This window comes from Triplophysa dalaica, chromosome 24 (genome assembly GCF_015846415.1).
Source record: "Triplophysa dalaica isolate WHDGS20190420 chromosome 24, ASM1584641v1, whole genome shotgun sequence".
Lineage (NCBI taxonomy): Eukaryota > Metazoa > Chordata > Actinopteri > Cypriniformes > Nemacheilidae > Triplophysa > Triplophysa dalaica.
Window position 1 is genome coordinate 1,813,897 of NC_079565.1, and position 20,623 is coordinate 1,834,519.

Genomic DNA, 20,623 nt, shown 5'->3' on the forward strand with positions numbered 1-20,623 from the left:
CGCTTGGTATTGGTCGAAGTGACCGTCGCTCAGCGTGAAGCAGGAAGCGCATTTGTAACCCACAAGGAATGCGTGGAAAAACGCGGGGAGGGAAACGTGCCTCACGAAAGCACGAGTGATCGATACATTCTGCGATTGGTTTTAAAATCGAATGTAAGGTAATAACGATGCTAGAATCTTTAAGAACCCGAAGCCGATTTAAACATGCTTTTATATACATATTTTGATCAATTGTTGTACTGATGAGCGCGTGTTTCGTGGTAATAAAACGTACATGTGTAACATATCAGGTGAACCATTTTAGTAAAGAGTTGAAGGTGAGAGTATAACGGACCAACGACGAAGAACACAAAATGTCTGCCGTCCGTTCTTGACCGTCTGTGTATCGCACTCGCTCTTATGACAGAGGGGAGGCGTACTGTCCTAATGTGTCCATACTAGTTGGTTTTTAACATTGAAATAGAAATCTGATCTCGGCTGTCTCTTGTAAACCAATCGGGGAACACCGTTTGATTTAAGATTTTTGGGTCTTGATGAAACGGGCGTGTGCTGAAATCACATCAATAATGGCGTGTCGCGTATTTAGTTTATGTAACACTGACATTTAAAGGGGTCATATGAGACGGCTAAAACGAATATTGTCGTTTGTTTTAGATGTCATGCGTATAAACACGTTAAGGTTAAAAACGATGTATTTTCCACATACCGTGCATGTTAGTCCTCTTTGCCCAGAATCTCTACTCGCGGATTTTTTACAAAGCTCATCGCTCTGAAAAGCGAGGTGTGCTATGATTGGCTAGTTTACCAGTGCGTAGTGATTGGTCGAACATTGCAAGCGTGTTACGGAAATGTAACGCTTCCTACCATATTTGGATAATCAGGTTCCAAACAATTGTACTGACAGGTACACCTTACTTGCTTATACATTTGGGCGATCTTAGTCAAATCATACCACGAATTGAGGTAGGTTTGTGGGCGTGTGGTTACAAGAGGCATGCATCTTTTGGTCCGACACTTTAGTTTTTGAAATTGTGGGTGTCTATTACATGCATAGGCAACTTGGAACACAGCAAAGACACATAAAAACACGTACGCAAATGATGAAACGTATGGTCGGCAAAAATCCAAACAGACAAAAATAAAAAAATTCAGTGCCGCAATTGATCTTTCATTTGTTGTTCTTCAATGTTGGAATGTGCAGGATTTCTTTAGTATTTCCGTATAGTGACAGATTTGTTACATAATTTAATCCGACATTACGGATCATGGTCAAACACCCTTTATTTTTTCCATTTCAAAAAGGCACAGCAATTACATAAGATGAATTTCAACAATCCTTATTTAATGGCATCAGCAATATACATTTTAAACATAATCATCAATCTTACTCTTTAAGTAAAGTTTTATGACATCCGTCGATTCCTGGTTATGTCTTTGTGGACCCTCAAAGACTGTCACACAATACTTCGACTATTCATGAAACGAATATGTACACAGACACCGGTTGGTTTCGGAAATGTGGAAAAAATGAAATTTGAATGTCCAGATGTTGCCTTTTTAATGAAAGCACCAGGTCTTCATATGTTCTGGTTCTTCATGGCCTCAGCAGTGATTCCTATGAATTGAATATATATTTAACATAACATTATCAAAACTACAAGAACAAATTAAAGTGTGGGTTGAATATAGAAGATGACAAAGGTCTACTTGGTGTATTTGTAAGGTTTACAGAGCCCAAAATAACTACCTTTTGGAGATCATTCGCCTTGTAAGAAGGAGATTTTGATGAACATGTTCCACAGAGACTCATCAGGACACAGATGACCAGCAGTGCAACACTGACCAACAGCAGATGATATCTACAAATGGCTTTTTCCTCCTGTTCAAGAAATATAAGTGAAACAGCTTATGTTGGAATGATCAAGTTTATAACATGAGCAGCTGTGACAATAAAATCAATGAAGCTTGCAAGAGATTTCTGGGCCTGATGAAACTCATGTCTTCTACCTGTGTGAGCAAAACCGTCAGGTGTGGATCTGCTGTGAACCCCAGACTAAAGCAGTGTGGTGAATCATGCTTGTACGTTTCTATGGCAACAGCTCTGACAGGTGATGTGGTCTCAACTACATTCTTCGTCAATGAGCATTCTGGGGGTGACCTGAAAAATTAGTTTGTATGATGTGATTTTGTTTAAAAAAATGAATAGTATGGCCGTACATCTAAGCTTCTTACGGAGTCTGAGGAAGAACGTGCGTCAGGCCAGTGAGCTGCAGACAGATCAAGGATGGTCCAGTAAGTGTGCCACCAAGAGTCTGGTTGATAGGAACATCAGTGTGCAGGTGAAATAAAACAGTCACTGATGTTTCTGCTGCAGCTCCTGTGATAGATAAATATCGTTACAGGAAAAGTTTGCTGAAAAATAAAAATAGTTTTATCAAACATAAATCCTGTTATTTTTGTACATAGAACATCATACGTAAAAGAACCGTATTCAGATTCTTTTAAAATTCTCTACTTCAGCTCCACAGAAAAAGGAATACAATAAAGTTTTTGTCCTCAATAGACACTCGTACACAAACCTTTTACACCCAACTGGCTGCCCAACATTGTAGCGCTGACGACACTGTCAGCTGGGATGTCTCCCATCAGCACCAGAGGTACCAGGACAGAAACATGAGAAGTGCTCATGGAAACATTTGTTGTGATTCTGTCGGCATGTTCCACCATACGAGGAGAGTCTTCCTCCAGATGTGCATCTGTATCGTTCAAATGTGTGCAGAATTTGAAACCCGCAATTGAACCCAAAACCTGGTTCCAGCCCTTAAAAAAAAGTGCATGATTTAGTTGACAACACTTCATCAAAGTCTAAAGGAAGCCAAATATAAGATAGAATTCAAATAAAACAAGATTATAAGACAAGCAAACATCATGATACAAATAAAATATCCAAATTAAGGGTATACTCACTAAACTGATATCTGGGTTCTTTAAATCGCGATACTGGGAGTAAAGCCCAATACAAACAAAAGTTAGGGACAGAATCAACATGCACAAGAAAAACAAAACAACAGGGGGATGTCGAGACAGGTGACCTCTCAGGTTAGATACAGGCCTCCAATGACCCATAATGCACCAGTTGTGATGACACCACCTGTGAAGTGCAACCACAGGGAACTGTCACATACAAAATTACATTTGTAACTGTGCTGTTAACCTAGTCGGTTCCTCTTGAGCTGACTGAGGTTTACCAATGCATTTAGGAACTAACAGAATCTGTCAATATTGTAACTCCACCCTCGATGACATCGCTTACCTTTAACAACATTCATTTGAACAAGACTTGGTCGGAACATTAAAGATTTCTTATAGCAGAAGACGAATTTTACAAATATTATTAAACCGCAGTTTGTGTTAAGGCTGCGCAAGCAGTGTCTTCACAGGTAAACTTGCCTTCGTGTTACCTTTTCAAAATAAAAGACTTACAACCCGCGTTCTTTAAGTAGGAGTTTAATTTTGTTAATTTTTTTTAACGTTTGCAGTCCAGGAACACTTGTCACCAGTAATTAAACGCTGTAAACTAACATATTTGACGTGTGTAAATTCAATTTCATAGTTTCCGTTGGACGTTCATTTGAACAGTCAGGTTCAACAGAGCTTTTATTTTGTAAAACGCCAGCGGAAGTGTTGTCCGTTGTTTCCCTCTGTCTCCTGTGGTTAGCATGGTAGCGCTTGCTGTTTGAATGAAATTTGAATGTAAAGGTTTTAAAGTGATATTTGCATACAGAAATTGGAAACAAGTGATCGAAAGGTGAGAGTTTATATATTGAGACGTTTTGTTGTGTTTTATTTAAAAAAAATCATCGTGATGCATTTACCATGATTTGGCTCATGGAATCTTACCCATCTGCTCTTTAGCACAGTATAATAAACTGTAAATAAACAAGTGTAATAATTTAGTTTACAGACAGAATATAATGTCAAACACTCAAAATAATTCAGTCTATACATTAGTCTATTGGCCACATAAGTATATAATTGCGTAAACTAGTAATTAGGATTGTAAATTTTACAAGTTTTAAAAGTGTTTACGAGCAATTTAATGGACTGAGAAAACGAGTTGTTTGTTGTTGAATACTGTAATCCAATTCAGTGAACACATTGCAGAAATTCACTTACAGAAAGTATGGACAAAAATACAGAAAAAATATGTATTATTCTTGACCTCAAAGTTAGTTTATTCATAGCCTAAAGGCTGTCAGACATCTAAGTGTGTGGAAGTGACTTTTTTAACCTATTTGATCTTTTTCTTTGACATTTCAGTCATGTCTTCCGACATTGTGAAAAAGAGAAAACCAAAGGTGATCAGAAATGAAAGCAGTAACGTTACTCCGGAAAACAAACGGGTTCGAGAAGGAGATCAGGTGAGATGCTGTGACATCCCTCACATCTAAAATACTTTAACGACACGCTTGTTCTGTAATTTGAGAAGAACTCTGTTATTAACTCTATTTTCTAATAATTCTCATGTCCTTGTGCAGCTCAGTGCAGTCAGGTCACATGTCAAAGTGAGGAAGGTCAGGTTGAGGGAGGTTCAGGTATATTCCAGCATGATCCACTCATTTAGACCTCAAGATGTCATTCTTTGTTGAGTTGTGTTCAGATGAATAATGTTGTGATGCTGAGCGTTTCAGTGAGAACGTACTCTGATTGGCGTGTGTAGGTCACGTGTCCTGCAGGATCTCTTCCTGTTGGACAAAGGAGGCCCTTTGCAGGAAAGAATCAGGTTGCAATGACATCTCTCTCTTTCTCTCTTTCTTTTTCTCTGTCACAGATACACACACACTTACTATCTTTTTCTGTTCTAACCCCTCACACTTTCTGTGTTGCACATTTTGGTGTCATGGAGTCATTGGAGTCATATATGGAGTCACTATATTCACACAAACCGATATCTGGGTCATAGTTCACTCCAAAATTAAAAGTGCGATTATTTCAGTCCACAAAAATCTAAACTTAGACATATGTTAGGTCACAGGTGACGTTCAGCTGGTAGGCAGACTATGTTATAATGTTTTCTGGTAGCTCTGCTCAGTGTTTGTTGTCTCTCAGGATGCGCGTGTATATAATGAGGAAGCGGAGCTGGAGGGCAGAGACGCGCAGCAGGATTATACTCTGTATAAAGACACATGTGGCGCTCTCGCTACACTGATGGCAGAAATCCAGGAGCTAAAAGCCAGTGGTGCTAAAGACGGGGTGAGATTCATGAATTCTCTCATTTCTCTAAGTGTGGATGGTGAGGCTCAGTGGAATCCAAGTCGCTTTGGGGAATAAAAAGTGTCTTCCAGCCAAATGCAAAAATGGAACGACACTGATATTTGACCTGCGCTATGTTTTTTAGAATGTGGAGATTGAGGAGAGACGCAGGCAGAGCAGCGTTCATTTCATCACTCTGAAGAAACTCAACCGCCTTGCGCACATGAGACTGAAAAAAGGACGAGATCAGACACATGATGTATGTACATACACTTTTACTGGTGTGACAAAGATTTTTTAACCAAGAAGATTTAAATTCTGTCTTTCTCCTTTCCTTTGTCTGTCCGCAGACAAAGCAGCGTGTGGATGTTCTTCACCTTCAGCTTCAGAATCTGCTCTATGAGGTCATGCATCTGCAGAAAGAGATCGGCAAATGTCTCGAGTTCAAGTATGAAGGACAGCTTATGTTGCAAATATTTGGGAATTTTAAAGTTGTGTCGTCCAGTCCCACAATGGAAATAAATGACTAAATACAGGAAATAATGTGAGGAGAAGTTGTTAATGTGTGCGCGTGTGTCAGGTCCCAGCATGAGGAGATCGAGCTTGTCAGCGAGGAGGAGTTCTTCAAGGAGGCTCCAGAGGCGATCTCACGGCCTCACGTCACTCGAGACGACAACCACCAGCTCACGCTCGCTCGACTGGACTGGGAGTTGGAGCAGAGGAAGAGGTGACGGCCGCTCATCAGATATATCTGAGTCATCACCACACAATGATAACATTGAGAAACATCTGGTTTTATCTGCTCATTTGTGTTCTACAGGTTGGCGGAGCAGTATAAGACGTCGCTGGCCAGTAAGGAGAAGATCCACAAAGCTATTGAACAGAAGAAAGAATATCTGGGCAGCCTTCAGCCTGGACTGCAGAACATCATGCAGGTAAAGCTCTGGTTTCACAAGTTAAACTTATTTCTCATTGTGGCAGTCCTGACTGACTGTTTTTCTCTCTCTCAGGCGTCTGTACCAGTCCAGGAGTATCTTTCTATGCCGTTCGAGCGCATGCAGAAGCAGGCCGAGGTGGCACGACACCTTCCGCCTCCTCTCTATGTGCTGCTGGTGCAGGCGAGCGCTTATGGACAGGCGTGCGGTAAGACACTCCCCCCTCCTTCTTAGAGCAGATTTCAAAGGAATTCTGTAATGACATCACGTGATGTGTGTTTTAGACAAAAATCTGTCAGTGAGCATCAGTGGAGACGTGGACGAGGCCAAAGCTCTTTCCAGACCTCCAGAAGACTCACAAGGTACATGTTTATGTCTGTGTGTCTGTCTGTGTGCATTTTGTAAGTGTAAGTGCGATCCATCAAAATCTAAATGAATTTTTTCCCCCCCTAAGATGATGAGAGTGACTCAGACGCTGAGGAGGAGCAGCAGAACACAGTGAGACTCTTTAATTCTTAAGTATTTCTCTTGTGCTTTAGGTTGTGTCTTAACTCTATTGTTTTGTGTGTTCAGAAGCGTCGGCGAGGGACTGTTGGCGTTCAGCTGGATGACAAGCGTCGAGAAATGTTAAGGCGTCATCCTCTCTCGCTCTGCATTGACCTCAAGTGTAAAGGTGTGTGTTATCAAACAAATATCTTTTCATATAGTTTGACAAATCGCTACAAAACTATATAAAAAGAAAAAAATATTTTGTAGTAGTAGTATTTGTGGATCTGCTTCATAAATAAAGGAACAGTTCACAAAAAAAGGAAAAATCAATTGCTATAGAACAAAAGACAACTATGGGAGTCAACCGTGACCCAAAAAAGCTTAGTTACAAACTTTCATTAAAATATTTTAATTTGTGTTCAGCACAACAAAGAAGCAAGATTGATATTTATTGTGTTCTTCTTTCCTTTTTTCTTAGACAACAGTGTCCTGCACCTGTACTTCTATTATCTCATGAACCTCAACATTCTCACTGTGAAGAGCAACGTTTCCACTTCTGTGGATCTGTCAGGAGCCATCAGTACCGGGTCAGTCGATGAGCACGACTTGCATATATGAACCATCTTAAATTCATTTATTTAACACCATTTTTACCGTGTGTGTGTCGCAGGGATCTGATGAACCCAGACAATTTGCTCAACTGTCTGTATGCATCTGATCTAGGCCGGGAGACGCCCAACCCTGCCAACCGCTACCAGTTTGATAAAGTCGGGTAAATAATTTTAAGTTTATAATAGTTTTAAACCCAGAGTTTAAATACTGATACAGATAATCAAACATCAATGATTTTTGTGGGCAGAATCAGTACGTTTGAGGATTACATCTCAGATTTAGGACATCCGTATGTTTGGGTGCAGAAACTAGGCGGCCTGCAGTTCTCCACTGACAACGTAAAAGTGTGTTTGTCTTTATAAGTGTTTGACGTCCGATTTTGTAATAGTTTTATCAGTACGTTGAGACAGACAGTTTGATTAAAGGTCGTGTTTGTTTCAGGCCAAGCTGACTCGTAACGCTCTGAGCGCCAGTCACATGGAGAGGACCATTAAGCTTCTCAGAGGACGTCTGCAGTCCAGACTGGCCCTACACAAACAGTTCAGCTCTCTCGGTAAACACATGTGAACACAACAAACTGACGCTTGTGTTGAACGCAAGGCTGTTTACATATTAAACAGAAGTGTATGATGGTCTGTTCCAGAGCACAGCATCATTCCCGTGTCAAGTGAGTGTCAGCATCTCTTCCCCGCTAAAGTGGTTACCGGCCTCACGCGCTGGACCATGATCAGCTACCAGGAATTCACTGTACGTTCCTCTGCGTCTAGAATCACTCTTGAAGCGGTTTGAAGAGAATTTATGTTTCCTTCTGATTCATGAGAGATAATGTGGTTGTTGTCTGACAGGAGCTGGGCTTCGTGCAGCATTTGCTGAAGGCCGGTCTGGCGCTTGAGACGGATCTCTTCTTCATGGCTGTGTTGGAGAGAGGAACAGGTGAGAACTGTGTAGCCGGAAATTAGCTGAGATGCACCCACGTAGACAGAAAAGGACCAATCAGGGTTTGGTTGTGTAATCTGTGCTGAATATATACATCTCACAAATGCTCTTTAAAAGTTCTTCTATCTCCATCAGCACGTCTTCTGGCCGCTCTGGCGCTGAACCCTCGGTATCCTGAGGTCACACCCCTTTTCTCCCTCTCCCTCCAATGGAAAGGGGAAGGAAGCGGGCGCACAGACGATAACCTACGGGTAAGAGCACCACGGTCCAGAACTCTTCAGATGTTTACACACTCAAGAACTGAAGCGGATTCGTTTGTTTGCAGGCAATTGAGAGTGAGGTAAACGTCTTCTGCGCAGAGCTGCAGGGGCCACGTCCAGGCCTCCAGCTTCTGACCAATCAGATTCAGCGTCTGTGCGTGTGTCTGGATGTGTACCTGGAGACGGAGAATCAAGTGTGCGATGGTTCAGAAGGACCCAAGGAGTTCCCCAGAGAGAAGATGTGCTTGAGAACCGCCAGGTAACTCGCAGAACGCTAATCTTCACATCATTTTACATTGAGTTCACACTGTTGTATTATTTGAGAAATAATGCGAAACATCTCTTTTTCTCTTTCTGTCTTCCTCATCTTCAGGGGTCCCAGTCGTCTGAAGCCCTTTAAGTACAATCATCCTCAGGGTTTCTTCAGTCACCGCTGAACATTTGGGATACGAAGATGAAGAATCTGATCGAGTGCCATTAGGAGATATCTCATTCGCCCACTTTTGCTCCAGTTTTCACTTGTGTTTTATGTATTGGTAATATGATGTAGACTAGAAAATAAAACCTTTTTGGTAAAGTGTTTTTCGGTCTGTCTCATTTTTGTGGTGTGTGTGAATTAGGAGAGCCATTACATCAAACCATGAGATTCAAACACATGTCCAGACATTTGCTACAAAACAATGTATTTGAAGACTGTTGACAGAACCAGAAATGTTCAATTGAATGTTGTTATAGTTCAATAACGCATGGGGCCAATGCAATACACATCAAAATAATAATAATAATTATTAAATTACACACCACACCTTTAAGTTGAGTCTGGTGTGACATTTAATTCAATTTGAGCTCTTTTTGCCCTCACCAACTTGTTACTTTTAGCTGGATTTAACTGCCCTGCCATTGTGTTTTTATACGTAAATGTTAACAGACCATGTTAATAGTATTTTCAATAAAGCTACAGTAATCATAAATACACATGAACAAAACTATTAAACACTACACACTATTGTAAGAGTATGGCTGTATGCTTATACTCTCATTATTTTCTTTGTCCCATTAACAATTACTATTTTAAATATACATATGCATATAGTTTATAGAATGGTTGGCTTTAAATACACGTCTTAAAGTTAAATGTCAGAAGAACACAAAATAATGTAAATTAATTGTGGTAATATAGGAGGGACTTTTATTTTGAAGTTGCGTTCCGTTTATCCGATCACGTGACTGTGACTGCATTCTACACAGGCTGTCAAACCTGCATGTCCACATCCTCTCTGGTGAAGATAATGAGCATTTGCATCACACTGGAAACACTTACATTAGACAAATATCTGGTACGTGTGTGAATTTACTCTGTAAAAGCTACAATACAGGTGCATTTAAAACTGCATTTAATGCAGATTTGAATTTCGTAAATACACACATGCAATAGCACTTTAAACCGCTTGTTAATGGGACAAACGGGCTTCTAAGACTGTAAGGTAAATTATTTTATGTATTGAATAATATACATTATTTAATATATAAATGTTGTTCCAGGAGCAGAGGTGCTGAAATGAAGGCAGATGTGATATTTCTGCTCATCTGTCTGCTGGTACATGTTGTCAGTGGCACATTGTCAAAGACAGATGCCAAAAAAGCCAGTAAGATCCAGGAGGCTGAGGTGAGACAAAAGTTTTACATTCGTAAGCATATCATAACTAAAATGTGACTAGTATTTTATTTATCTTGAATGTTTATATTAGATGAAGTATGTCATGCTTCAGGTCTCGAGTGAAGCTGCTCAATATAATATCAGTTAAAGATGTCAGATGTGTGTGATGTCTACAGACGACAGCAGCAGATCGTCCGGCGCAGGACCGGGGTCTGTTGGTGTCGGACCCTCACTGGAAGGATATAGTGAGGGAGGAGAAGCGTTACTGTCCGCAGTGCGTTTCCGCACGAAACTTCCATGGAGCCGTACTGGGCTACATCACACCTGTGAGTCACACACCTGTGTCATTCTGAAACACAGAGCTTATCTCTGTCTGTCTCTATGTATACCTTACCTACTTATTCAATTCGTGGCCTTTAGCGAGTCTGTCTACTCGTCTTTCTGTCTCTCAGTGGAACTCTCGTGGATACGACATCACAAAGCTGTTCGGTCCCAAGTTGACGTCCGTGTCTCCGGTGTGGCTCCAGCTGAGACGAAGAGGACCGGAGAGTTTCCACATCACCGGATTGCATGACCACGACCCCGGTCAGAACATTTCTTCGCCTCAAGACCAGCAATGATAGAGATGTGGTTTGAGAGATAAATAACTCTTTCTCTTTACAGGTTGGGTCAAAGCTGTGAGGAAGGCCAACAAAAAAAACAGAATACGTAAGTGTGAATGGATGTGTTGATGGAGGAATCAGTGGCTGTATGCACGAAGTTCTCTCAATTGTCTTTCTCTCTCTCTCTGGAAGTACCTCGGCTGTTGTTTGACGGATGGTCGTATCAGGATTACATGAGCGTGCTGGACAGCGAGGACGAGGTCGAGGAGTTGGGTCGAGAGGTGCTGGAAGTGGCAAAGGTTTATAATCTCGGTTTTACATAACACAACCGTCAAGTTCACATGATATCAATGTAATGTGCCTGTTATTAATTAAAAAAATATGAACTGATTAGCTATAATTTCTTCTTTGCATGAAACACAGGCTGAAGGTTTTGATGGGTACACACTGGAGTTATGGAGTCAGTTAGGAGGAAACAAGAGAAAGTAAGATTGTGTGTAATTACTGAGAAACACTCAGTCCTCATTGTCATGTGTGTTCCAAGCATGTGAGATGTGGGATTCACTTCTGTGTGTGTGTTGTGTTTTGTTTTGTAGAGAGCTGGCGCACTTGGTCACACATCTCTGTGAAACTCTGAAGGTCGGGAAGCTGAGCTGTGTGCTGGTCATTCCTCCTGCGATAACACCGGGGTACATGAAGTTTAAATTTTTTGTGTCATTCTTCTCGCCCACTTCATTTGTCAGGAACAAATTGAATGTGTGTTTGTTTGTCTAATGATCAGTACGGGTCAACCTGGTATGTTTGAGCGAGAGGATTTTGAGAAACTGGCACCTGTGGTGGACGCGTTCAGTCTGATGACGTACGATTATTCTGGCCCTGGAAGGTCAGACACACACTTATACACTGTGTTGTATTGTTTCTTTACTCTGTGAACTCATTTATTCACTGATTCTGATTGGCTCTGTGGTGTTTAAGGCCCGGGCCGAGCTCTCCGCTGCCGTGGGTCAGAGAGTGCATCCTTCAGCTCGCTCCTCAGAACCAGTGGAGACATAAAATCCTGGTGGGAATCAACATGTACGGTCTGGACTTCAGCAGTCACGGTGGGGCAGAACCGCTGCTGGGGGGCAGGTAAGAAAAACTGCTGTGTTTCACACAGCATCACACAGAATACTGTAGAATGTCAAATGATCTACTTAACGTGTTAGCTGCATTAAAATGTTTGTTTGTTGTAAATGCTGATAAATATGAATTGTTCTCTGAACTTTTATCTGCTTTAAAACCAAACAGAAATATTTACTTTTCATATATCTTGGTTGTATTTCTTTTCTCTTGTGCAGATATATTGAACTCCTGAAAGAGGTCAAACCTAAACTCCAGTGGGATGTAAACGCTGGAGAACATTTCTTCAATTATAAAAGGTTTACAAACAGACTTTTAGCATGGATCAGATCATTACATTGTTTCATTAGATGAGTGCAGTAAAATAATCCATTCCACTAATATTAATGAATGACGTTTGAAATGTTTCTTTCATTGTTTTGCAGGAATAATGGAGTAAAACATGTTGTTTACGCTCCCACTTTAATGGTTTGTATAAAGCTTGATTGAACATCAAAATGAATTATGAGTAACGTTTAGCTCTGAGATAATCTCCCTCTTGTTCTCTAGTTTCTCCAGCTCCGTATTGCATTGGCATCTGAACTGGGAACTGGAATTTCCATGTGGGAACTGGGACAAGGATTGGATTATTTCTATGATCTTTTGTGACCTATTCAGTTGTGATTAAACCTGCTTCCAAACAATAGAGTGTAATTTATCAAGGTTCTTAGGATAGTTATGGGGATACCATTGTTGAGCATGCCAATAAAATTATTTTTTAATTACATACCAGTCGAGAGCATTCTTCATGGAGAATCAGCAGTTTGAAGTGTTTTTTATTGAGGAAACAATTGTGATACACTGGTCCAGATTTCGTTTGTTTCTGCTGTATTGTGTTCATCGTACTTCGGTCATATACTGTATTTAACATATACACCCACAGAACATTTTGGTTATAAAAGATATTAACATATTGAAAACAATGTAAAAAAACTGCTTTGTTATACTCCTATTCTGCAGCAAAATATTGAAATTACTTTAAAAATTAACTTATCCATTTGTATCATCATATATATTTACAGAGTTTATTCTTGAAAAGGTTTTCGTTTTGCACCTCCTTCAGGACACTGAAATTCAATGTTCACTTATTACAAATGAACCAAACATTTAAATGATCGTATAAAAAGTCATATATATTTCTTATCTAAACTCTGGTATGTCATGACATTTGAAGTTGAGAAGACTTGACGTGATTGAATTCCTTTCAATAGTGTAATACACAAGATAATACTTTAGGTCCACATTCAGTGACGCGGTCTTTTGTTGAATCTGAACACGTTTATCTGGCGTTACAAAGCAGGATCAGATTGTTGACAGCTGCACATGTGGACTGAAAGTTCTGCCCCGTCACCAGATGTCGATCCAGGACCACGTGAACAGCATCCACAACGCTCGCTGTGGAGGACACATTTTTGGTGTGTTAAAAACAACCCATTGTCACTGTGTTCGTTTAACACAAATCTATTGTATGGCATCAAAATTGAATAGCACAGTGTGAATATTCTGTTGATTGTCACAGGATTTTCATTTCTGGTTGAATAGTCCCTTTAATAAGCTCAAAAGTGACCTCACCGGTGTAAGATCCACCGCTGTCTTTAATGAAGTCCTCCACAATCAGTGGCAGGTTGGCAAAGTCTGGAGAACGTACAAGCTCAAATACAGACGGCTGAAAGAACAACAGAATAAACACTACAGTCATTTCCAGACACATCCGTGTTATAAAGTTGTTTTATGATGGGTAGAAATGACCACATACACCAGTCATGCTGTAGCCGTTAAATATCCACTTCTGTTCCTCTGTGGCACAGCAGAGACCAGCTACACCCTGTCCCACAGCGCATATGGGCTCTACAACATACAACCACACACAAGAACGGAGCTGAACTTTTATCATGATCTCTCTTAACATGTGAGATGCGTTTAGAGATAGACTCACTTTGGTGTGATGTGAAGTGAGTCAGGATTCGTGCGAGGGAGCCGCTGTGCGCGAGGTCGTTCAGGGCCCCCGGACAGTCTGGAATCAACAGTGCCTGATAACGGGCACCTGAAACATCACACAATACATCAAAACCTGAAATAAGCAGACCTGTTGTGTCACACATGCAGAAGCAAATATTTCTCGGACCATCTATAGACTCCAGTTTAGCCGGGTTGGCATAAGGTTTGATGCTGAACTCTTGCACCCATCGGGCTGTGCTGTCATCCACACCGACAAAGTCAATGGGCTTCCCCTGTTACACAAAAAAAAGTGATGATATGGTTTAGTTGGGTGAACTGGACACAGGAGAATAAACTTGATATGGATGCTGCAGTGTGCGCTTTCTCACTCCAGGTGTGGCCGTCTGCAGATTGAACACTGAACTGCACATAGTGAAACACTGTTGAAATGATCGAGCTGATACTCCTGGAGGATAAAAATTAAACAGTTTATTCTGCCATCTGCCAAATGACATTACATCAAATGAACCCAATATATTCCTAGTAGAAACAGACCATTATAGTTTCCATTAAAATATAATTTATTTTATATTAATGGTTTTATTGTATATTCAGCAGGGTTGTGGCTTATAATACATGTGAACGATGTAAATGTTATCAGTCTTACCTGCAGGTGCAGCACTGGCCACAATCAGACATGTAGGTTTAGATGTCATTCTTGATGCCTTAAATCAGCTATTTCACTGTTTTTCTAAGTTTGCAGAGATCGACAGTCAAAGAGCGATTGAAAAATAAAAAGAGCAACAATAACCTATTACACCGATCTTATAAAACAGAATAAATGTGTTGAAATAATGTTAAATACACAAAGAAGGGAAATCATTTGATCAGGTGATTGTTTTGATGGGTCCGTCTGTTATAAACTTCCGTGTGAAACCGTTGAGGCGGAAGTAGTTCCAGAAGAGAGTCCTGATAACGGATAACAGCTCACGGTTTTATTCAAATGAGTGGCAAATCTAACATTTTGTCTTATATTTATCATCAAAGTTATTTTTATTCATCGTTTTATGCTACAGTGAAATGTCGTTTTGGCTCAGTTCAGTAACGTTACAGCCAGGCAGTAGTCACATGCGAATCATGTAAATTTTTTAATAATTTACAAAAGTTTATACACGAAAAATGCATAACTTCAAAATTAAAATAGTAATAATATAAAGTCTTTTAATATAAAAAACAGTAAACCCGAACTTAAAAGTAAAACTATTTTTTATCAATAATAATTATGGTAAAATGGTTTGAACTTGTTTCATATGGGACACCAGCAATACAAAAAATTCTAATGATTAATTTTATTGCAAAAATACACCAATTTCAGCCAAGGGCGTAGATTCTTTTTGAACATTGGGGTTTGAGCTATTTTATCATTAATAATTCCAAGAGGGACTGTCCGGCAGCCAAAACATTTTGACTCATCATTGTCACATTACATATTTTGACATATTTATATATAAGAGACTTATTATATATATATACAGTAAAAGTATACAGTAACAGGCATGTGTTTTGGTTGGTACAGAGCTCATGTAACTCTTCGTTCAGTATATATCTTCTTTCAGACTTCGAAACAGGCAGCAGGTAAATATCATCCCCACAATCTGATACACAAAGAGAGAGATGTCGAATGAAAAAAAGCGTTATATTCATAACAGAACACTTTAAACAACATTCGGCGCAAATAAAAGCTTTCATGATTGTATTTGTGAATTATATATCAGTGTATAAATACAATACATCACCTGTAAAAATGCAATCCCGAGACCCACTGAGCCCAAGATCAGCAGATGTTGAAGTAAAAACTCTTCTAGTTTTGATATACAACCACCCTGAGGGAGAAAGAGACTTACAATATTCTATACATCTTATAGCTTCAATGACATATTGATATCTAATAAACAATTTTGGAGCTAGAAAAATTGAGCAATGAGATTTCAATTTAAGTTTGTTTCCTTGATTTTCACCCCTAAAAATAACCCCAGACAATATGTTGTCTCCTCTGAACTGAACAATAAAACTCTGTCTTCCGGTGTACCTCCACTCTGTAGATATTAGATGGGTGGTCTCTGACCCCGCAGAGCTCTGAGGGGGTCTTACAGCAGCTGTCAGGCACCAGTCGTATGTCAGCATATGTCTGTATCCAAGCACCTTCCCTCCAATCAGCTGAGCTGTTACATCCACAACACTTGAACTATGCCAGAGAGAGAGAGAGAGAGAGAGAGAACTTAGGTACATTTGCACACTCACATAAACATTAACAGAAATTCATCCAAGCAGAAACATTTCAAAAAGTTAAATATTGAATCCTAGTTGATGCTTAAACGAAACAACTGAGAACTCATTCTTTGACTCACGTGTGATTTAGATCTATAATGATTTATCTTACGTCTTGCTGGAGTCTGTCCACGGCTCTGGTGATTTGTTCTTGACCCGGCTGCTGGTAGTTTTGGATCATCCTCTCTTTCAGATCGGCCCTCAGTTCAGCGTTCAGCTGCAGTCACAGATAAACACGTTAGATACACATACTCACGTTTCTGCATTTCGAGCTGCAGTTTTTTATCGTTTAGTTTAGTATATATAAGAGCAGGAGACGGTGAAACAGAGAGGAGTTCGGAAATATGGCTATCATTAACAGGTACAAAGTCCCATGAATTAATCGGAATCAGAATTATCGTAAAAAAGTTATCATAAGAGTAAGTTTAGCTGTTTCTTGTCTATGTGGTTGTTTACCTGGTAGCAGAGAGGAAAACACTAGAGGAGGAAGAGGAGGGAGGAAGAAGATCAAGGGTTTTATAAAGGTGGACAAACAGAAGAGTAGACGAGCAGAAAAACATACAACACTCAACATGTGCATGTGGGTTTAATGTGACTCACGTTTCATGGGTTTCTTAAAGGGATAGTTCACCTAGAAATGATTTATTCACCCTCATTTCATTCCAAACCTGTATGAGATTTTTCCTTCTCCAGAACACAAAAGAAGATATTTTGAAGAATGTAACCCGTCAACATTGACCCCACGTTGTATGAACACAAAACCACTAAGACATTTCTCAAAATATCTTCTTTTGTGTTCCACTGAAAAAAAGAGTCTTATAAGGAGAGAGGTGTTTGGGTGAAGCTCATGTTTTGATGTCGTTATATATTACCATAATAAAAAATTTGATATTCATGGCTGCACTGCATCCATTGTTATCAGGTCGTTAGTTACATGCATACATGCACAGATGTTTGAAGAAGTTATTATGCAGAGAAAAACACAAATATGGAGAATGATCTTTCTACCACGATGAATGTGAGTTTACCTCCTGATAATAAACATACGCCAAAATTCCAGCTGTGATCTCCAGTAAAAAGATTAACAGCAACAAAACGAAGAACTGCAGAGGAAAAATCATTTATAAGACACATTCTATAATATATTGTACATATAAACTGGTTGCTAGATGGTTGTGTCAAAGAAGTCCACCACCAAGTCTTTAATATGTTGCATGTCTGTGAATGTAAGTCAATGAGATTTTATTTGATTTATTAAGAGTTTTCTTACGAAATGAACCTTCAGTTTGTGTTTTGTTGTGTCAGTAAATTTCTAAAAGAAAATGAACAATGACCTTTTCATCTTACGCACATAACTTTCATATCAGATGCTAAAAATGTACTGTTGTGGTTGAGCAGCTGATTAAAGTTAAGTCTCTCTTTCTCTCTCTCTCTCTCTCTCTCTCTCTCTCTCTCTCTCTCTCTCTCTCTCTCTCTCTCTCGCTCTCTCTCTCTCTCTCTCTCTCTCTCTCTGTATTATATGCCCACTGTTTGCAAGCAACATGAATTTTGGCCCTTTCTAGCCAGCCAATAACTCTCCTTCTCATTCCTCTTCTCTGTATTCACTCCCTTTTCATTCCTCTATCCCCCCCCGTCTCTCTCTCTTTTCTCTTTCGCTGCCCGTCATTCCTCAGCTATGACTCAGTTTCTAAGTCTGATCTCTGAAAGATACACACATCTTCATATAAAACACATATGATATTTAGCTTTGTGACACTTCAAAACACACACTTAAAGGCCCACACATACACAGAGATCAAACTAATTTTAACCAGAGGTGACCGCATGTGCCCAGAATAATTCCTGACGCGACACAGTGGCGAATGTCAAGATTCCAGACGGCTACTGTAATCCAGTGTTTACACTGTCCACTTTGTTCATTCTCAAAATATTTGGCTTCAAGACTTTGTGTTGGACTTCATCAGTTTCCACTCAAACGACGAGATACTTGCACAAGAATTTCCATCATATTTATGAACAACCTGGACTCGAGCTCTATTTTAAAACCAGATTATAAAACAGATTTGTGTAGAGGGGGGGCACTTTTGACTCAGCCACCTAGTGATACCCAAAACACCATAGCAACTGTATGGCAACCCCCTAGCAACCATCCAGAACACCTTAAGATCTATACTTTTTAAGTAGATATGAAACCCATCCGTGTGTTTTATTTCAGTACATTGACTACATTACCCATGATGCTCTCTTACCACTATCAGCAGACCTCTTTGTTCCCTGATGGTGGCACAGCAGCCCAACATCCCTGTAACCACGACGATGGCCCCTGCACCGATCAAGATGTACGCTGCCACCGTGTAAGTGCTGGAGGACAGAAGGCTGATATAGTCGCTTTTATCCACCAAAGTCCATATTCCCACCGCCATCACAGCGCCCCCTGCCAACTGACAGATTCAAGTCTAGTTAAGTCATATTTTCAACACAACATATACATTCAGATGATTCTATCATTTACAGTCAATCGATACCTTTTATCCATCTGTGTGTTTTCTGGAAACCAACCCCACATCTGTGCTGCAGAAACTTACCCAAAAGAAAAGATTGAAGATGAACAGAAGATATTTGAGACATATCGTCCCACAGGTATGCGTTTTTCCTTCCACATCTGCCATCCTGAAACAGATGGAGAGATTTTACAGGGTTTTAAAGAAGGCATCCGTTTGACAGGTGTGAGGAAAACCATGAGTCCATCTCCAAACCCCGAGAGACCGCCGCTCTTTATCTGACCCCGACTTCATGCAGAATTGATGTGAATACACGCTGACGTTTAGTGGAAAACACGCATTGGGTGAAATGTGTTTTTCACTACAAAATCAAAAGGTTGGTGGAAGAAAATGCATTTTGTGGAAAAACATTTTTTAGTTAAAACAGGCAAAATATCTTCATTCAACATATTATTATTTATAGTTGAGACAAAAAAATGAGACTATTGTACAAAAAACTTAATTAATGTACAGATTAAAATAATCCAGATTTTTCGTTTAAATTTGATGAGAAATGTTTGACAAATCTGAGCCAAATTTGACACATTGTTGACATCTCTCCTAAAACTCTAATGACACATTTGTCAATTTCTGACTCTTTTTCTCAAGACTCAAGAGATTTAAGCAAACGTTTCCATTTAATCTCATTGATGTCTAGAAGCAATAACGGAGATATTAAAGAGATCTCATCCTTTCTCGTGGGAATACGTATGCGTCCAGTTTCTTTGAGAGAGTGTGGAGGTGGAAACTGTTTTTAGCTGAAATAATCTGCCAGAATGACAAGATATGTGACTCACAGAAAGTGTGAGACAGTCAGAGAGACAGACAGACTCCATTAAAAGAAACGCAGTAAAAAGTTTACCACCCTGTAACCTCAGCCGTGAGCAGATATATCTCTGGCCGTGTGAGTAACTCTAACATCTCCCTTCAGTGTGGGAAACAGACTCGAGTCCACACTACGGCTTGTGTTTTTACACCTGCTTGTTTTTTTCTAGCATCTGCTGGATTTCCTACTTGACATTAAAAGAACCAGAGACAGTTGTGTTAGAAATCCATAGAGTAAGTATTAAATTGAATTTATATAATTTGTATTTGTATTTTGCCTTTTTGTAAAACGATGTAAGTCGTGGATTCACAGGGCCCTGTGCAAATATTTTCCAGTTAGTAAAGTGGTAAAGTCAAGCTGAGTTGTAATAAGAATCATGGGCTGCGTGACCTCTCATGGCCCCAGTTGTGGTCACCATATGAATGGTTTATTCAAAGTTTTACAAGTTGTTTTCAACATCATCTGAGTCTCATGAGCTGAATTTTAAATTCACACAACTCACTATCTGAAGAATCTGGAATCTATTACAGATCGTGTTACCTCCAATAAAATATACAGGAAGGGCCACGAGATCATAACTATAAAGGTTATGATCACTTCAGTATATTAAGGTGTTAATGAGTTTTTAAAGTGTTATTAGTAAACTTTTAATAAGGAACAAACGCTATAAATAACAGATCAAAGGATAATATTGAAAAAGATAAATCAATAAAAATAGATGTTGAATGCAAGCGTACATTCTATGTATTTAAAACTCATAAATTAAACTATAACGCACATATTCTGTCTATTTATGGCCAACATACGCAAGGTGAAAAAACGTAAATCGTTCCTAAAATAAAACACTCACCTTATGAGACAATCGAAAGGTTGTGATGAAAATAATGTGATTTGTTTAATTATTTTATCCCGTAAGTTTTTTCACCAGGTGTCCGTTTATTTCTGTCCTGTTCGTGTTTGTTGTAGGCACTGCCCGCGCGCGTCCGGGGTTTTGACTCTTGCGGGAGCTCTGCCTCGGGGGCGCGCAGAACGTACCTCGAAATGACGCGCGAGGGCGCTGTCGAGCTTTCAGAGAACTCCCAAAATATT

The 20,623-nt window shown here is 39.7% G+C and overlaps 5 protein-coding genes across 9 annotated transcripts; 2 read left to right on the plus strand and 3 right to left on the minus strand.

Moving 5' to 3' along the window:
• The first annotated feature begins 12 nt into the window (after window positions 1–12).
• Window positions 13–9,067, plus strand: thoc5 (THO complex 5). Of its 4 annotated transcripts, none has more exons than XM_056739532.1 (22): window positions 13–158; window positions 4,321–4,421; window positions 4,539–4,595; window positions 4,721–4,783; window positions 5,110–5,253; window positions 5,399–5,512; window positions 5,604–5,701; window positions 5,834–5,980; window positions 6,074–6,188; window positions 6,264–6,396; window positions 6,473–6,550; window positions 6,643–6,686; window positions 6,762–6,861; window positions 7,156–7,264; window positions 7,348–7,449; window positions 7,537–7,633; window positions 7,731–7,842; window positions 7,933–8,036; window positions 8,135–8,222; window positions 8,361–8,476; window positions 8,551–8,744; window positions 8,859–9,067. In XM_056739532.1, the coding sequence occupies exons 2-22, from the start codon at window positions 4,323–4,325 to the stop codon at window positions 8,920–8,922; spliced, it is 2,178 nt and encodes a 725-aa protein (XP_056595510.1). In that variant the 5' UTR covers window positions 13–158; window positions 4,321–4,322; the 3' UTR covers window positions 8,923–9,067. The 4 variants fall into 4 exon arrangements, with proteins under 4 accessions (XP_056595510.1, XP_056595512.1, XP_056595509.1 ...); XM_056739531.1 differs by lacking the exon at window positions 13–158 and adding an exon at window positions 3,677–3,808; XM_056739534.1 differs by lacking the exons at window positions 4,539–4,595; window positions 4,721–4,783 and having other exon boundaries at window positions 14–158.
• Window positions 1,264–3,538, minus strand: zgc:158398 (uncharacterized protein LOC568894 homolog). The gene is made up of 7 exons (XM_056739570.1): window positions 3,314–3,538; window positions 2,968–3,151; window positions 2,580–2,820; window positions 2,233–2,377; window positions 2,008–2,158; window positions 1,748–1,879; window positions 1,264–1,615 (listed from the first exon to the last, which is right to left on the minus strand). Exons 2-7 carry the CDS (start codon window positions 3,124–3,126, stop codon window positions 1,595–1,597), a joined length of 849 nt encoding a protein of 282 aa, XP_056595548.1. The 5' UTR covers window positions 3,127–3,151; window positions 3,314–3,538; the 3' UTR covers window positions 1,264–1,594.
• Window positions 9,068–9,708: 641 nt separating the features above from the next.
• chid1 (chitinase domain containing 1) lies at window positions 9,709–12,629 on the plus strand. Of its 2 annotated transcripts, none has more exons than XM_056739559.1 (13): window positions 9,709–9,822; window positions 10,028–10,151; window positions 10,319–10,468; window positions 10,595–10,727; window positions 10,806–10,850; window positions 10,937–11,043; window positions 11,168–11,229; window positions 11,341–11,433; window positions 11,526–11,627; window positions 11,720–11,872; window positions 12,082–12,162; window positions 12,289–12,331; window positions 12,413–12,629. In XM_056739559.1, exons 2-13 carry the CDS (start codon window positions 10,044–10,046, stop codon window positions 12,509–12,511), a joined length of 1,176 nt encoding a protein of 391 aa, XP_056595537.1. In that variant the 5' UTR covers window positions 9,709–9,822; window positions 10,028–10,043; the 3' UTR covers window positions 12,512–12,629. The 2 variants fall into 2 exon arrangements, with proteins under 2 accessions (XP_056595537.1, XP_056595536.1); XM_056739558.1 differs by having other exon boundaries at window positions 9,715–9,822; window positions 10,031–10,151.
• A 22-nt stretch (window positions 12,630–12,651) lies between these two features.
• gatd1 (glutamine amidotransferase class 1 domain containing 1) lies at window positions 12,652–15,028 on the minus strand. Its single transcript, XM_056739578.1, has 7 exons — window positions 14,508–15,028; window positions 14,230–14,306; window positions 14,028–14,133; window positions 13,839–13,946; window positions 13,659–13,750; window positions 13,475–13,568; window positions 12,652–13,297 (listed from the first exon to the last, which is right to left on the minus strand). The coding sequence occupies exons 1-7, from the start codon at window positions 14,554–14,556 to the stop codon at window positions 13,182–13,184; spliced, it is 642 nt and encodes a 213-aa protein (XP_056595556.1). The 5' UTR covers window positions 14,557–15,028; the 3' UTR covers window positions 12,652–13,181.
• A 146-nt stretch (window positions 15,029–15,174) lies between these two features.
• Window positions 15,175–20,523, minus strand: cd151 (CD151 molecule). The gene is made up of 8 exons (XM_056739575.1): window positions 20,385–20,523; window positions 18,754–18,838; window positions 18,418–18,609; window positions 17,197–17,271; window positions 16,281–16,385; window positions 15,930–16,085; window positions 15,637–15,723; window positions 15,175–15,495 (listed from the first exon to the last, which is right to left on the minus strand). Exons 2-8 carry the CDS (start codon window positions 18,835–18,837, stop codon window positions 15,436–15,438), a joined length of 759 nt encoding a protein of 252 aa, XP_056595553.1. The 5' UTR covers window position 18,838; window positions 20,385–20,523; the 3' UTR covers window positions 15,175–15,435.
• Between the last annotated feature and the right edge of the window lie 100 nt (window positions 20,524–20,623).